The following is an 18,130-nucleotide window of genomic DNA, read 5'->3' as shown; positions in this document are numbered from 1 at the left end:
CAATAGCCCTGAGCTCATAGCACAGCAAGTTGCTTTTCTGGGCAGAATAAAAAAAAAAAAAAAAAAAAAAAAAAAAAAAAAATTAAAAAGCAAATACTTAAAAAGTCAAATTAAATATCACAGGGAAAAAAGGCAAAATCATGAAAAAATGTGGTCAATCATTAGCAGAGAGGTTGAAAAGACACGCTCCAGTTGCTTTAAAAACTCACAGAAACCAGGTCTCCTTAAAATAGTTTTACAAAGTACACTGAGAATTCCATGCAGTAATATGAAACATAAGTCCCCCTGCTGCCCCTGATCATGCTTCAGCTGGCTAAGCTGAAGGACCTTGACATTAACCCAAGGCTCTGCAAAACTCAACAGGAAAGTGCAATGCAGACACAGTCACAAACCTGCCCCATATGTGTACATTTTCTGCTCCATTAAAATGACTTGGACAAGAGGCAAAGTACATCTGGCTGGTAGAAAGAGGGAGTTAGGGGAGGGGCAGGGAGAGGACAGTCAACCTCATCACAGGCCTCCCACTCCCCAGTCTTGCTTCCCCCCAATCCTTACCCCACACTGCTTCTAGTCTAAAATGTCTAAAATGCAAATATGACCACAGGCCTTCCAGGATTCCCCAGAGCCAAACTGCTTTGCTAATTTTCTTAACTCTATCATGGGGTTTATAATACCCACTTCAAGGGTTCAGTGTGAAATTAATTGAAATCGTATATATTTGTTACCTGGCATGCTTGGTTTGTAAGTAAACTTCGGAGGAAAAGTAGATATCACAATGATCATCACTGAAACCAGGTCATATGAGGAGAGACAGGTGAAGGAAGTGACGATGTCTGGGCAGAAGACAAACAAGATCCTAATGAGATAGCATCCCCAGTTCTTCCATATCTGATGGGCTGGCATGAGACTCTTGGTGGTGAACCTAGTATGACAGCTACAAGGTGAAAGCTTCTTCCTCAGTGTAAGTATGAAAGACCTTTCTAACAGTCAGTAGTGTCCCAAAGATAAGGTGTGCTGGTAAACTTACTAACATTAGAATTATATAAGAAGCATCTGGATGACCACTTGGCAGGGATATTGAAGAGGGGATTCAACTGTGATTTGGTTGAATTTGACATTTTTAGCCACCTCTTTAAGTATGAAATCTGTACTTTTGAACTGTCTTTGTGTGCCAATCAATGAATCATCCATCAACAGCTTTAGTTTCTGGTATGTGTAAAGCCTGGGGCAACAGTCTCTGGATCAAAGAGGTACTCTGACTCCGGTTTTCACTAGGACAGACGAGGCACACTTAGTAGGTTCTCTAGAAGCTGTGTTAAAAGACTGACTATGTGATACACACAGAAAGCAGAAACTCTGGGTGTCTTTCTGTTGCCCTTAGGCTGCTGAAGTGTGTCTCTTTGAGTATCTTGTACATACCATTGCTTCTCTAGAATCCATTCTGTGCACCTACATGCAAAGTGAATTGAGTCCGTGTTTACTCTGTTGGCATCCACGTCATTATTTGTTCTTTCCTTCTTTCTGGGTTCTTGGAAAATGGAACTGCCCCCTCATGAGAACGATTTACACTGACTTGGGTGGGGAATTTGTTTGAACCTGCGGGTGCAGTGATACTTAATATGTTCATGGATGTGTCTGTCTCACAAGAAGTAGAATCAGTGATCTGCACTTTGATCACCAGGAATGGGAAAGACAGAGTTGAGATTCAGCCCCAACTCTGAAAAGAAGGGACAAATGTTCAGAAAAACCACGCAAGAGGTTTGTTATTCATGCTGTGTCTTTCTTTAATGCATTTGTTTTATAAGCATTTTCTCCCCAGCCCTGTGCTAGGATCCTGGGATGCTGAGGTTACACGGCTTTTTTGTCCCCCCTCAAAGAGCTCATTCTAATGAGGGAGGATAAAAGGTGCTGGGACAAAATAGTAGAAAGAAACTGCCTGTGCTTGAGGAGAGAGGCTGGTTGGGGAAGCTTCACAGAGGAGGTGACATCTGAGCTGGCCTTCAGGGGAGGCTGAGGTCACTGTGCACTCCAGGAAGAAGAACTTCCCAGGATGAGGGCAGAACCAAGCACAAAGGCTTGAGACCTGATAAAACATGCTCTCTTGGGAAATGTCAAATAGTGTAATGTTTCTGGAGTGTACTGTGTGCAGGAAGGTGGTAGAGATGAGACTGGTAATGTATTTTGAGGTCACTCTCATTTAGATGGGCTAGGAGGTTGGCCACGGTGCTACCTGAAATTATTTCGCAAACGTAGTTTGGAGCTTCATGGTATTTCATTAAATATGGCCAGCTCTGCACGACTCATCTTGTGAATTTTCAGAAGTCTTGCTACACATTACTTCCCCTTGACCACCATAGGAATGTATTCTTAAAATAAAAACTCATGTAAGATCAGTCCAAAGAAATCATAATCATGAAGATAAACCTGCTGGAACAAATCAGAGTGGCTCCTCTTTTTTCCACAAGTATGTGGGGCAACAAAGGTTCAACATCTGCATCAGGAGAACATGTGGTCATAACTGGCTGTCACTGCATATATGCCAGAGGCTAAGTTTAAGGGAACTAGATCTGACCTGTACATTTGGATCTGAGAGCTGCATGTTGATGGCCTTCACCTGTATAATGTACTCCCCAAATCACAGTGAAATAATCTGGAGGTTTTTGGTTTATCTACTTTTAATCATTAGTGTAGCTGATCTGAAATGTGAGCCCAGCGCTTTTTTAAAAAAATAATGTGTAATGCTTTCTGATTATAAAGTAATCCCTGCTTATTGTGGAAAATAGTTATATAAACACACAAAGGAAAATAAAATCGCCCACCACTACTAAGAAACAACATTTTGGCACATTTATTTTGTCTTTTTCTTACAGGTTGAGTTCATTAAAATGATTTTTTTAAAAAATATAACATTTAATTCAGTCTGCCACCTCAATTCAGCATTCCTCTACGAGAATACTTTTCTCACTATAACATAATTACTTACTTATACTTTTTTAATACTTTCAGACCCGATTGTAAGGGTTTCCAGGACAGAGAAGGTGTGTTATTCATACAGTAACCTAATTTTGGCACAGGAATCCAAAATTGAGACTTAAGTTCTGGTACACTGTCTTACACCGCAAGGGATCCGGGTGTTTGTGTTGTCTGTTCACCTCTCTACCACCAGCCCTTAGCCCAGAATCCGGCATGTAGCGCATACCCAGTGAATATTGGTCGCTTGAATAAAAGTATGGGTGTGACTGAATGGCTGGGTGAATGTGGATTTTTATTTATTATTATTTTTCACCCCCACTTCACTGAGCCCCTATCAGGTGCCAGGAATAGAAGTAGTCATATCTGATACAAAGCCCACCCTCTCAGAGGCGTCAGTGCGGGGATGCTGACCCCCTCTAATGTAGGATGGGGCTCCTATGACACAGAGCACAGTCAGAACTCCTCGAGGGGCTCCAGAAATGCCCAGCTAGCCCTGGGTTTGCCTTCTTCCGACCACCCCTCCGCTCCCTGCTCATTCCAACTGGTCCCAGTTCAGTGACAGGCATTCTGTGGAGGGGTGCTTCACGGGAGGAAGACTACAGGGGAGAAAAGCTACGCTGCTTCCTCCAGCTGAGAGGGGCCCTTGACAGACACTCCACTGCCCCAGCCAGCTGGTCCAACTGGAAATCCCAGATAAGCCCCAGTTTCTGGTCAGAACTAGTTTGGCAGCACAGGGGGAACATTTCTGGCTGACTGACCCTCCCCACAGGGGAGCTGGCGGTTTTTGCCAGAAAGAAAAAAACAAAAAAACAATGAACTAAAGGGGTTGAGAGGAGCGGTTTCAATCATCTGATACACTCCAAAATTCTGCTGTCTTGCAAGGTTACACTTAGGAATCCAAACAAGATTGCCCCCTGCCCTGCATTTATTCTCTCACACTCTCCTCTCCTGTGCAGTGCAGTTTTGTTGCAATGCAATTTGTTTTGTAGTGCGACCGTTGAAGCCACAAATCCTGCACGCAGCGCGACTTGGAATATTAGTCAATGCATTTTTTTCCTGCAAGGCTATTGTTATTATCATTATCGCGATTTAGCGTCTCTGCCCTTTCCCCTCCCTCGGCGAATCGCGCTCCGGCTGTGATTGCTCGGGTCTGACTTCGCGAGTGGCGGTGCGCTTCCAAACCCCCTCCTCCGCCCCCCGCCCCCCTCCCTCCAGGTTCCGCGCCCAGGCGAGAGCAGCCGATTGGCAGAGCGGTGCTTTCAGGAACAATAACAGCGGGGGGAGCCCGGGTCCCGGGAGCCGCCCCCGCCCCCCGGCCCGGCCGCGCGGCTCGCGCCCCCCGCCGGGTCCCCACCTCCGCGCCCGCCCCGCGGGCTGACCGGCCGACCGGGGCCCGCCCCCGGCGCCCACCATGTACGCCTTTGTGCGGTTCCTGGAGGACAACGTCTGCTACGCGCTGCCCGTGTCGTGCGTGCGCGACTTCAGCCCCCGCTCGCGGCTGGATTTTGACAACCAGAAGGTGTACGCCGTGTACCGGGGCCCGGAAGAACTGGGCGCCGGGCCCGAGAGCCCCCCGCGCGCCCCCCGCGACTGGGGCGCGCTGCTGCTCCACAAGGCCCAGATCTTGGCGCTGGCAGGTGAGCGAGCGGTCCGGGAGGGACTCGGGGACCGGGCGGGGGCCGGGAGCCGGGGAGGGGGCCGGGGGGAGCCGCTGCTTGTTCCGGCCCCCTTCTCCCGTCCCGGAGGCTTTTCTTTGGGGGACGGGGTGTCTCTAGAAGGCCAGACCAGTTAAAAATACGGGATGGTCCCCTTTGTCTTCCCCGCCTCCCCGACACCTCCCGCGCTGTCAGTCTGTCTCCATCTCTCTGTGTCTGTCCTACTCTTTCTGTTTCTGTCTCTTCTCCGGCTCCCTCACTTTCCTGTTCTCTCCCCGCCTGTTTGTACCTTCATTTCTATGTCTCTCACCTTCTCTTTACCTCTCTCTCAGTTCCTTCCCTCTCCGCTCCTTCTGTCTCCTTAAGTTTCTCTAGCTGTCTGTCTCTCCCTTTAAGGCCCTTAGTACCGCCTGGGAGTGAGGAGGCAAGGCTTGGTATTGTCAGACTCTTGCCAGGTGGGAGTCCCTCTTCACAGAGGGAAGCTATGACATCCTTGTCCCATTCGGGCCATCATTGGACAGGATGAAGAGGCCTTGATCACTGGGTACTGGGTGCCACTCTCTCCTGCCCCTCCCTGGCTAGGTGGCAGAGGTAAAGCAGTAGTGGCACTTAGCATCCCTCAGACTCCACACCCCTTTTGAATCTCCCAGAAGGCTCTCTGAGTGAGAGCTGAGAGCCAGGAAAGAGTTTCTAGGTCAGGATAAGACCAGACCTCCCATTCCTGCTTTCCCAGGGCCCTGAGAAATAGGCAAGGCAGGTGGTCTCATCCCCATTTGACAGATGGGCATGCTGAGGTTCACTTGGTGGTAGGACTAGAAACCAGCCCCCTAGCCTCCTTCACTAGGTTCTTTCTGCCACACTGAGGCACCTTTTCCTTTGTAAAGTCAGTGAATCCTCTTTCCCAGCTAGTTTTAGGAGGCTTGGGTACAGATACAAGTGGATGAGGAAAGTATCACTTCCGTTTTGGGGAGCAGCCTTTTAGCTGTTGCTGGTAAGGAGGGTGTACCTCAGAGTGGGCAGAGACAGTAAACCATGCTGCCCTCCAGTTGGAAGAGAAGACCAGGGGTTAGGAGGTATTGCTAGCATTTTGTAGTTTGAGACCTTTCCAACTTCCTTAGCTTTCCTTAAAAGATGAATTCAGCATGTATCATATTTAAATTTGGCAAATAAGGAAACTGTGACTTGAAACAGAGAAGTGACTCTCCTAGGGTCCCATGGCAAATTAGCAGTAGCTTAGAGCTGTGGTTCATGAAAAGTTTCCTTTCCATCACCTCCTGTTGCCTCTGGAAAGTAGGTTTGCCAGAGTTGAGGAGTGAAAGAAGAACTGGAACCCGATGGGCACCTGGGGCCCTTTTGGACAGACTGTGTCCTGACCGCCTCTCTGGCAAGCCCTGGGGCACAGTGGTATAGACCCGCTCACAACACCTGGGCATGCCTGGGGCCAGAAGAACAGAATGAAGGGAAGTATGTAGAAAAGGGAAACCTTTGTAGCTGATTCGGTTTTATTTCGTTTGTTTGCTTGCTTTTAATTACCTGAGGGAAGGGATTAGGAGATTTTTCCCCAAGAGTACAGTATAGGCCTGAGGAGGTTATAGGTAGGTTGTACCCTTAGCTTCCCCTTGGCTACAAGAAGAGAAAGCATGCTCTTAATGATTCTGTTATACTCCTAGATCTGGAAGGGCCCTAGGAGAGGGGGAGTGATGTGGTCAGAAGGAGTCAGTGGCAGGTAGGTGTTTTAGTGTGTAATAGCTGCTTTCCTCTTTTAGAGATTGTCCCTGCATCCACTTATTCATGCGGTAAACATCACCACTGTGCTTGGCTATTGAGGCACCGCAGAGAGGCTGCTGAGGCAGATGGCAGCCCCCACAGACTCTGAGTTTGGAAATTGACAAAAGTCTTCTTCAGTAAGACACATGTAATTATTGGTGTGAGGACCGTGAATCTTGACTCTATAGACTATTCATCCTCCAAGTTGGAATGCTGGTAAATCTCTAGGGTTATTGAAAACAAACAATTAAAAACACACACACACACAAACAAACCTAGGCAGCATCTGGAAATCGGCAGAGTAGATCCAGAGAAGAAGCGTGGCGCCGGTTTGAGCAAAGTGAGTTGAAAAGCACTTTCCTCCACCTCTCTTCAGGTTTTTTTCTTGGGAAGAGCAAGGGGAAAAAAAAGAAACAACTTGCCGTTGACTAGGCCACATTTAGAATTCCAATCAGCTGGTTAGCTTTTAAATTGGAGCCACTGTCCTGGCTCCAGACCTGACTGGAAGGGCCAGGGTAGGTTTGGGAATTCATTTATCCTGGAAGAACTCTCCCATGTGTCTTGAAACCCCATCTTGGACGTGGTGGCTCTGAGAATTGCTTGCAGTGACTTCGTCTTAAAGAGCTCATCTTCTGGCATCTCCTAGTTGTGAATACCACGGCGCTGTGGGACCAGATGTGAGGCGGCGAGCCCTCAAGCGGGAGGCAGAGATAGCTATGTTTTTGTGCATTAGCCATGAGTCATTAATCCCTCTCTGGCACCAAAAGCGTAGTTTCAGGGGCAGTTCGGGGCCGCTTTATGGCTTTTGGTGAGAAGCGCGGTACTTTACTGTTTGCCCAGGCCAACCCAGAGCTGTCTTCAGGTGTACCTCTTCTTGTGTCCAGGAAACGTCAAAGCCAGCTGCTTTGGGACTTTGCATTTTCCAGCATATGCTGGTCTACATCATGGTTTCCATGTGTGTCAGACCCAGTATATAGCCTTGATTTCAGTTCAAGGGGAAAAAACAAACACACCTTTACTGACAGTCTTACTTTGTGCCTGTGCATTATCTCTGTTCGTCCTCCCCAGGACCCTGTTGGTAGAGATTGCCGTTGTTACTATTTCCATTGTGCAGATGAGGACAACTGAGTCTCAGAGACTCCTCTCCAGCTGTATAGCTAACAAGTGACAAAGCCAGACTGGAAACCGAGGTCTTCCAGTGCCAGGCCCCCACTTGGAAATCTCCTTTGTAAAGTAGCTGATGTTCTCGTCAGCCACACAGCAGGCTTGGAAGGAGTGAAAGGCAAGAGAAGAACTGTCCGTGAAGCTGACAGTTCAAGGCAAGTTTTCGAGCCCAGGAACAGTTTTAGATGCTGAGCTTTCCAGCCCCTTCTGTTCTTCCTCTCTTACCAGCCTCCCTCCTCCAGAACACACGCACTTTCCTCCCTGCTAAGTTGTCATTTTCCTCAGGAAATCTCAGAAGAGCTCCCATCCTCCATGGTCCACCTATCTCAAGATGTGGCTCACCTTTGGATGTGGTCTCCTTCGTCACTCTCACTTATTTGCCAGACAGCGTGTTGAAAATGAGAACAACCCATTTGGAGAGCTTACCATTATCTAACTGCAATCCAGTCTGCTACTGGGGCTCATGGTATTGAATTTATGGGTTTTTTTATGGGGCCAAAACTGGTTTTTCTCAGCTCAGAGTCTTAAAATTCTATGCCGTTCTATCCAGGCACTTTGGCTATGTTATTATTATTCGGTGTGCTAAATTCCTTTTGTTGTCAAATGTCCCCCTCCTACTTCCTATACACCAGGCCCAGTGCTGTAATAAGCGAATGCTCCAGTGCACCAGCAGGTCTGAGGTCCTGGGACTGAAATGACAGCACAATCCAGGCGAAACAAAAGTTAACTTTTCAGGCTCTGCCACGTAGGGTTTCTGTCCAGGCAGAACGACAGAGAAGAAATGGGCGTCATCCTCAGGGTGAGTGTAGCCTTAGGGCCCGATGTACATGCTAAATAGAGGTGGAAGCCAGGCACCAGGGCAGCACAGAGAAAGGACCCATTCTAGGTGGGCTTTGTGGTTTATCTTGTACATCTTTCCAACTCTACCACCACTGCCCACATTCCAGGCGTGCACCAGCTCTTATCTAAGGCAGCACAGCTGCCTTCTAATTGATTACCCTGCCTCAATCTGTTTTCCAAATTGCTGTCAGAATAATCTTCCAAAACACAGTCTTAGTCAAGTCACTTCTCTCCTTAGAACCTTCTGTAGCTCCCTGTTGCCTACTGAATAAAACTTCAGCTTCTCAGCCGGGGCGTTCATAGCAGCCCCAGACCAACCTCATTTCTCCAGCTTCCCCCGAGGCCTGCGGTACTTCATGCCATCTTGAGAACACACCCTCAGGCACTCCTTTGAGCCAACCAGGATGGATTAATCATTGTGTGAGATGGGGCCTCTGCCCATGGAGCTCACCTTCAGTGGAGAAGGCAGACACGTGACATGCTTGCAGTCCCGTGAGCTGAGGACGAACACCACAGAGGAGTGGACAGATGCGTTGGCAGCTCCCTGTTCCGCCCTCAGGCCCCAAGGGAAACTCTCCTTCCTCGGAGCTCTCCTTTTACTTTGCTGTTCCTCACTTATCTTAGCATTCTGTGTCTTGTTTTGGTTAGTCGTGAATAGGTCTGTCTTCCTACCAGACAGTGAACTCCTCCAGGACAGGGAGGGACCTGCCTGCCTTCTCTCTGCATCCATAGTGCCCAGCACGTAGTCCGGTCAGCCCAAGGGGAACTCACCAACTTGGGGAAGACAGGTGCATTTGTTATGCTTGGGGAGAAGAAGTAGGGAGGACAGGAACCCCTGTAGCAGCAACTTGTTTTTCAGAACAGAAACCTGGGATGAGTTTTGGAGGTTTCCTCAAACTTTGTTCACCTGGAAAAAGTCAACATTCTTTATCACTCCCTTGACTAGAAGAAACCCCACACTTGGGGGGAAATAGCTTCCAAAGCCACGTTCTTCTTGCTTTGGTAATTTTAGCTCATTCAGGGCTCAGGTCCCAGCTTGGCATTGTTGGTCCAAATGGATCACTTGCTCCAGAAATGCTTTGGAACTTCTACAAAGTTAGCAGTGAAGCAGGGGAGTAGCCGATTTCATATGCAAAGATTGTTGCATGTCATCAGTGGGAGACTGCCAACGAAAGGATTTTTTTTTTTTTTTTAAGCGAGTGAAAACTTTTAATTTAGGTTTTGACATGTTCTGCTGATGTACATTGGAGCGAAGATTGGAACTTGCCTGCTGTCATCTGTTGCAGATTCTACTGAAGTGTTAACCATTTAAGGTCCCGTCTGATGCGATTTGTCATGTTTAAGAACCACATATTTGTTACAGCTAAATGGTATGTGTTGCTGAGTACTTCAGAGTTCTGGTTCACAGGATGAAAGAAGAAATTGCCCCAGGCAAGCTGAGGTCTTGCTCTTTTGTGTGTTTTTTTGTCATTCAGGAGCACACTGGTGTTTATTTTTTAAAATGCACCAGAAAAGTAGAATTCAAACTTAGATCTTTGACTTCAAGATTTATTCTCTTTCCACTGTGCCTACGTGCTTTGTCTTATAAGCTCCTTAGAGAGAGAAGATGCGTGTACTCTTCATTTTAAAAGGCTTACTGGAAAAGCATACATACCCTGAAGAGCTTTTCTCTGGTTCATTTAAGTTCCCCAGGTATTAAGTTACACTAGGTGGTCAGTCTTATACTGGAGGGAAATACAGGAGGAGGAATAGGCATTGTTTCTTGCCTTCAAGGACTCATTCACTAAATATTTTTTAAGTACTCACCAGGCTCCAGGCTCAGTGCTAGGAATTACCATATACATACTCTGTCTGCACCCTTGTGAGATAAGGCTTCTAATTTTACCCTGGGAGAAGAGAGCTACTCAGACAATTGTTTAGTGGGTGCTGTAGGTGCCAGGCTGTGGGCTAAGGTCTTCCCATGCACATGAAGCTTTTGGAGAACTGTGAGTCAGGTCAGTCAAAAAGTATGATACCCAAAGTAGGGTGGCAATAGTTGTGATGGCTCTGAGATGGATTAAGGAAGGAGAATCCATAGGACTTGGGACCTGTCTGGTTGTGGTGATGTGTGTGATGATGATGTGGTGATCTGGGCTCTCCTCCCTCCGTGGGGAGCATTAGAAAAGTAGTTGGTTGGAAGAGGAGATGATGAGTTCAGTCTGAGACAAGACGAATCTTGGGGGCCCATGGGATATCTGGGCAGATACTCCAGGAGAGCGATTAGGTATGTGGCCCGAGGTTCAGGAGAGTGCTCTGAAGTCGGGCTGAAGATCCCAATGGGAAAGTCATTAGCCATGGTGGGGTCACAGGGAGAGGGGGCAGAGTAAGCGAATCATGCAGAACTCTTTAGAACACCAGCTTTTAAGGGCACAGCTAAAGAAGAAGAGCCCAAAAAGGTGACTGGGGAGAAGCAGCCAGAGATGGACTAAGAATCAAGTGATAACCAGGAGAGATGGGTGTCCTGGAAATCAAATAAGGAGCGAGGTCTTTGTATCCCTGATCTAAGCCTGTTTTTGTTTCTTTTAACTACACGGCAGCTACTTTTTCCTCTGAGCTCATTGGTGAGACATAGTAGGATAGGACAGCTAAATATATAAGCAGGAGAAGAAAAGATTTGCATGGGATGATAATTTTGGTAGTTTTGAATGTCTGAGTTTTGCCCCACTAGAAGAAGAATCAGACCTGTTCTTTGAGGTCCAGAAAGCAAAATTAGGTCCAGAGAGTGGAATTCAAAGCGGTTGGTGGGAGGAATATAATAATAGCAGAGAGAGTGGATGAACAATGGAAAGGGCTTCTAAGCATAGTGATGAGCTCCCTGTCAGGGGAGGTGGATATTCCGGAATGAAATCCTGTCCTATGGGAGAATTGGTTAAATGACCCCCTCCCCCAGGTCGCTTCCTTGAGTATCAAGGAGGAAGATTTAGAGAGCTGAAAGAAGATAGGCTTTGAAGTGAGACAGTCTGGGTTCAAACTGTGACTCTGCTATTTACAAGCTGTGTGACCTTACGGAGATTACTTCACTTCTCTGAGTTTCAGGTACTCAAATGTAATGTAGAGATGGTAACGAGCAACTTGCCCACTATGTTATTTAGCAAGGTAATATGGAAAAGTATCTGGCACGTAGTAGGTACTCATTAAATCTAGGTAGCTGATAAGGACTATGGTGGCTAAGCATTCTTGAGAGAACAGCTTGCTTGGTCGTGGGTGCCACCATTTGTGGAAAGGAGCGATTTAGAGGACCAAGGAGGAGACAGGTTTCAAATTTAACTTGTGGGTGTTGTAGATCCTCCTGGGGCTTGACTTTAGCATGAAAGGCTTACCGTCTCCCCCCATGTTTTGCCCCTCTGTGACCCTAGAGTGGGACCGCTTATTACATGAGGGTAGCTAGACAAATGAGTCAGAAGGATGAGGTCCCTAGTTTTGTTTGTGCCCTAGCCCTGTGCCAAGGCCAGTGAGGCCATGGGAGTGAGAGCAGGGAGACCTACTGAAACCTGGCTGGCAATTCTTCTCTCCCCTTTCGGATGGTCTCAGCAGGACATCTCTTCAAACGAGCCCACCTGGAGGGATTAGCTCATCTACTCTTGCCCGGCACTGCATAGAAGAGAAAGAGAAGTGGAATTCCCTGTGGCTGGCCAGTGGTCACACAGCTGGAAGGATCTCTTCAGGTTTTCTAGTCTAGTCCCTATGTTTTACAGAAAAGAAAGCTGAAAGGAAGTAACTGGTCACCCAGAGAGTGAGTTACAAAGCCAGGCCTCGAACCCGTGTCTCTTTCTGCTTTGCCACAGCAGGGCACTCATCTTTGTGTTGTCTCGGCTAGATACAATCCTTGAAACTTGAGAATTTTGTCTGCCTTGGATTTTAAAAAAACAAACACCACAGGCCAGAGAATGAGATATGCATGCCTTTTCTGTGGCATGCCTGTTTTTAATGCAAACATAAGACTTTGCAAGGTTTTTACACAGATGAAGAACTTTAAACTTGCATATAGGTATTTTTTTTTTTAATATTTATTTATTTATTTATTTATGGCTGTGTTGGGTCTTCGTTTCTGTGCGAGGGCTTTCTCTAGTTGTGGCAAGCGGGGGGGCCACTCCTCATCGCGGTGCGCGGGCCTCTCACTATCGTGGCCTCTCTTGTTGCGGAGCACAGTCTCCAGATGCGCAGGCTCAGTAATTGTGGCTCACGGGCCCAGTTGCTCCGCCGCATGTGGGATCTTCCCAGACCAGGGCTCGAACCCGTGTCCCCTGCATTGGCAGGCAGATTCTCAACCACTGCGCCACCAGGGAAGCCCTAGGTATTTTTAAAATAAGACAAAACCTATGTAAAACAGTTTATGTTTAGCCTTTCAGAATTTCATCATAGCTAACAAGCCCACACCACATTAAACTCTGACATTGGATTCTTTTAATTATCCAGCATGATTTTATGTAAAATGGGAGTCAAGACAGTACCTCTCCCATTTTAACTGTATTTCAAGTTCCTCAGGGGGTGTCTTCACGTTTGAAGACAGAATTGCATTGGATTTCCTGTCCACCAGCCTCTTTTCTAAAACACTATTTGCTCATTAACCACGCCTCCATTTTTTTTTCCAGTGGTTCAGTTTAATGGGATGTTTCCCCCTCTTAGATTAATGACAAATACCAAGTTCTTCTATATTTTTGAAGAGCAGCTTCTACCATATTTTATGGCTTTGAATAGGGCCTCTATTTGGTGCTTATTTAGGGCTTGGTGGTCTTGATAAGCTTGGAGTTCAGGAGGTTGGTATCAAGTCATACTAAGTTCAGTTTGGGAATTTATCACAGCATTCTCCTGGATGTAGGCAAGGGCTTGGGAAAAAAGCTGGCACTTGGGAAATTATATTGACACACTCACCATTTTATATGTGCCTTTTAGTTTGGTTGAGGAAGTTACAGCAACTTGGTAATTTTTCTCTTGTTCCTATAGGATAATTAGATGATAGAACCAGGGCCCGAGTGACATGCAGGCCTGACTGGAAACTCTGGCTCTTATATTTAATAACTTTATGTCTTGGGCAGGCCACCTCACTTCTTTGACCCTCAGTTTCTGCTTCAGTAGAATCATTATGGGGATTAAATATATTGATGTTAGTAAAGAATTTGGCATGGGGCCTGGCACATAGTAGTTGCTTACTCAGTATTTGTTGAATAGATGAATGCAGTTAGCTGGCAACATAGTAGCTGGAAAGGAGGAGGAGAAAGTTGATGCCCAAATCCTTGGTGGTTTTCTTGCCCTGGAAACAAAAGAATCAGGAAGTTAGAATCAATGAAGTTTGTCTCTTCAGAGGTTACATACTTATTTCTGTTTACACTAAAACTGATTACTTGGTCTTAAACTTGGAGCAGTTGCAAAGGTGGGTTGACTCATCCTTTTGAGTCTACTGCTAATTTCTTCTGTGGTTTCCTGGAATGCAAAGCCAGAAGCATACTCCAAAGCCACATTAAAATGCTGCATGAAGTCACCTGCTGTCTTAGACGATCCACACCACCGTTCACCTTCATTAATGTGACCAGTCAAGAGTTACAGCTTCTTGTCACCCTGTGTTCAGTCTCCTCCTCACACCTCATCCATCTTGCTTGCCATTGCCACATTAATCTTCCCCAAACATCTCTTGCATCATGTCTCAATCTGTGTCGGATACCTGCAGTGGTTCTCTTTGCCACAGGATAAAAGCCAATGACATAGCCCACAGGGGTAGCCTCACAGCCAGTATTCACTGAACACCTGGGACAAGAAAGGCACTGTGCTTGGTGTTTTGTATGCACTACCTTTTGGAAAACAGTTTAGTATCCCCACTTTACAGATAACGAAAGTGAGACTCGACAGGTGAAGTAGCTTGCCCAAGTTCCCACAGTTAGTATGTAGCAGAGCCAGAATTCCAAGCCAGGACTCCCTGATTGGAAAGACTGGGCTGCTTTTGTTAAATCCTGGGCCTCCCTCTCCCAACCAGTTCTTCCACTTTGTACGGTGACACTGAGTGTTCCGGAATCTTCTGTCGACTAGGTGCGGATGTGAGGCATCACCTTTAATTTGGGATTAGGATTAGGAAGGCCTAGAGGTTGGAGGTTTGCCCCCACATGAGCCAGCATCTCTCAGGAAGCCAAGCCCTGTATTCTGGTTGGGATTCTTGGTACATCCTGGGCTGTAAGGATCCGAAAGACAAGGACCACTTAGCAGAGTGCTCAGCACAGAACGAGGGCTCAGTGAATGTCCGGTGACTGCAGAAAAGGACAAGTGGCGGCCTCAGATCTTCCTGAGCCCTCATCCAGGGAGCACGGCTCAGGGAGGAGAGTGAGGAGCGTTAGGATGGAGCCAGCAGGTAGTTATCGCTCAGCAGAGCCTCAGGATCCCCCTGGCCAAGCACTGGGGCAGCCAGGATCCAGGTCAGGGGACGTGTGATTGGAGGGACTGTCTCCTTCTGCTCCTTTCAGGAACTTACTTCTGTCACCCAGACCTTCCTGTACTGCTCAGCCTACCCTTTCAAAGAACCCATTCAAGCCCTGAGCCCTGGCCTACAACCTAATTCGTTGTGCCTGGCGATAGTTACTGCTATCTGGGGACTTCCTGAGGCCAGAGGGGTGTGGCAGGAGGGCAGGAGTGAAGTGGTCTTCTGCTTTGAACTTCAGGCTGGGGAATTTAGATGTCCTTAGCTAGAGCCATCATTCATTCATTCAGCATTTATGAATATGGCTCAACCATATTTCAGGCATGTGTTTTTAGAGAGAATAGAGCATGGGCTTGGGGGGCAAAGAGATCTAGATCAAATCCTGGCTCTGTGCCTTCCCATCTGGGTGGCTTTAGGCCCTCTTTGAGTCTCATTTCTTCTTTTGTGGAAAAAAATGCAGCTAATACTTGATTGCAGGGTTGTTGGGAAGTATAGTAACATGCGTGAAGAGCCGTAGAGTGGCATCTGGTCGGTAATAGACATTCTAAAAGTGGGAGCCTATTTTTTAATTGAAGTGTAATTCACATAAGACAAAATTCACCATGTTAACCATTTTAAAGTGTGTACAATTCAGTGTTCTACAAATATCACTATCTAATTCCAGAAACTTTTCATCACTCAGAAATCCCTGTTACCCGTTAAGTGGTCACTTCTCATTGCCCCTTTCCCCTATGTCCCTGGAAAACATTAATCTACTTTCTGTCTCTGTGGATATACCTATTCTGGACATTTCATATAAATGGAATCATATATTATGTGGGCTTTTTGTCTGGCTTCTTTCACTTAGCATAATGTTTTCAAGATTCATCCATGTTGTAGCAAGTATCAATACTTTATTTCTTTTAATGCCTGAATAATACTCCATTGCATGGATATACCACATTTTGTTTATCCATTCATCAGTTGATGGACAATTGGGTTGTTGCCACCTTTTGACTATTATGAATAATGTTGCTATGAACATTTGTGCACAAGTTTTTGGTGGACATGTTTTCATTTCTCTTGAGTATATACCTACCAGTGGAACTGCTGGATCATACGGTTATTCTGTTTAACCTTTTGAGAAACTGCCAAACTGTTTTCCGTAGTGGCTGCACCATTTTACATTCCCACCAGGAACGTATGAGGATTCCAGTTTCTCCATATCCTCCCGACACTTGTTATGTTTATTCTCTGTTCTTTTCTTTTTTTGACTGTAGCCATCCTAGTGAGTATGAAGTATATCTGAGAGTATTATTTTTGATTCACATTTCCCTAATGACTGATGATTTTGAGCATCTTTTCATATGCTTACTGGTATAGCCTCTTTTTATTATTCTTTCACTAAACATTTTTTTTGATGAGTCCCTATACTGTATGGCCAAGCCTGTGATATGGGCCCTGCCCTGTGGTTATCCACACTCCAGTGGGAAAGGTAGACCTCAGAACAGGTGATTGCAACATAGTAAGAAAATAGGCTACAGAGAAGGTATGTATAAGGTGTAATGGGACCTTAGAGGAGGAAAGAGGAGCTGAGTGGAGGTTAGGTGGAGTTTGTCAAACAGAAAGGAAAGGAGGGGGCATTCCAGTTAGATGGAGGGGGCGTGGAGCTTTGGGTACAGCTGGTGGGAGTTGGGCTCCTGTCATCATATGGGGAGTAAGGCTCTCTCAAGTGTCTCCCTTCTCAAGTCAGGTGGCTGAGTAGGTCTCCACCTCCAGGGGCAAGCCTGCAGCAGCCCTAGGCCAGCCGCAGGCTCTGCTGAGCTTTATCATCTGCTGTGAGCACCAGACTCTTGTTGCCTTCAAGGTACATTTACTCAGCTGATTTGATCCCACTTGAGGTCAATATTCTATCTCCCTTCCTACAGAAAGATCAGTGATGCTCATTGACACAGCAGCTTGCCTGACTTCCCACACCTACCACGTAGCAGAACTGGACTTGGAATCCAGGCTGTCTGACTTTTCCACACCTGCAGGCTGAACCTCAGTTCTTCTTACCTTAGTGTTCAAGGCCAATTATTCTCCAAGCCCCAGCCACCTTAACTTTCTTTCTCACCTTTTCTTCCTGCCTATAACTGAACCATCTTTTGTAACCATTCCGGTCTAAACGTTTTTGCAATCTTTCTTTTTTGGTTTCTGTCCTTTACCCCTCTTCTTGCCGTCAGTAAATGGCTATCCTTTTATGTACGCTGACGGTCCAAGTGCTATTCGCTCCGCTCAAGTTCTTAACACACAGAATTGATCATCTTCATGGCATCCTGGCAATGTGAGTAGGAATTATTTACTTCAAGTCACAGATTAGGAAACAGGATCAGAGAAGTAAATTAAGTTACTCAAGACCACCCTGTAAGTAAGGAGTCTAGTTCAAAGGGCCCTTCCTCTCAAAAGCCTGCCATGGTTACACTGACCAGAGTGATCTCCCTTGCCCCCAAGATCCTATAGCAGTTACTTTCCCCTTGTTCACATTCAGTATTTGAGATCTTATCTCAGTCTTATTTGAGGGCTTTTCTTTTTCGTGGGTCTTTATCTTGTGTCCCCTAACCAGGTGTTCATTCTCAGTGCCCCAGGGCCCCAGCCAGATCCTGCAGGTGTAGATTCTCAGTAAATGTTAAGCGGAGGCTTGGGAGGAAAAGCTCTGAACTCTGGTTGCACAGTCTGAGTTCTCATGCTATTCATGTATGGCACTACCTTCTGTGACCTTGCGCAGTGATGCGCTCACCAGAATGGGAGCCCTGCCTGTCTTGCCCCCCCTGTATCCCTGGGCCTGACGGTTGAGCAGACAGATGTGTGGATTTACCATTTGGAACCTCGTCTCCATTTCGAAAGGGTTAAATGAAATGGTCTGAGGATCGCTCTCAGTTGAAATATTGCCCAGTTTTGTGAGTCTGAATGACTGCTTCTCTCCATGCCAGCACGATTCTCAGCTACAGAGCTTCAGCTCAGGGAGGCAGAGCATAGCTTGTCATTTCTAGTTCGGTGGCTGCATCTCAAAGTTTTGCCGTTGACCTTGTCAGACTGAAGACTAACCCAGGAGCTTTGCCTCAACACATTCAGAAGTCCTAACCCCACCCTGTCATCCCCTATATCCCTTTCAGTTTCTCTCCCTCTTTTTTCACATGTGAAAACACCCGCCCATCCCATTTCAAGATAATTTCCTTTGGAGCACCTTCTTTAGGTTTTACATTTTAACAACTTTCTGACTTAGAAGGAATGGACAATGATTTATAGGAGGTGAGCTACTGCTCTTTTA

The 18,130-nt window shown here is 46.5% G+C and overlaps 2 protein-coding genes across 2 annotated transcripts in view; both read left to right on the top strand.

Annotated features, from left to right (window-relative positions):
• The window catches only part of AGBL4 (AGBL carboxypeptidase 4), a 1,405,329-nt gene that overhangs the window by 1,149,354 nt on the left and 237,845 nt on the right, over nt 1–18,130 (top strand). The gene's annotated exons all lie outside the window — the stretch shown is intronic.
• The window catches only part of BEND5 (BEN domain containing 5), a 47,590-nt gene continuing 33,726 nt past the window's right edge, over nt 4,267–18,130 (top strand). Inside the window, exon 1 of the mRNA XM_028163767.2 lies at nt 4,267–4,610. Within this exon, the coding sequence (XP_028019568.2) occupies nt 4,385–4,610 (226 nt within the window). The 5' untranslated portion in view covers nt 4,267–4,384. The remainder of the gene's footprint in view (nt 4,611–18,130) is intronic.

The sequence above is a fragment of the Balaenoptera acutorostrata genome, chromosome 1 (assembly GCF_949987535.1).
Source record: "Balaenoptera acutorostrata chromosome 1, mBalAcu1.1, whole genome shotgun sequence".
NCBI lineage: Eukaryota > Metazoa > Chordata > Mammalia > Artiodactyla > Balaenopteridae > Balaenoptera > Balaenoptera acutorostrata.
Note: the sequence above shows the minus strand (reverse complement) of the source record. Positions and strands in the feature narration are given on the sequence as shown.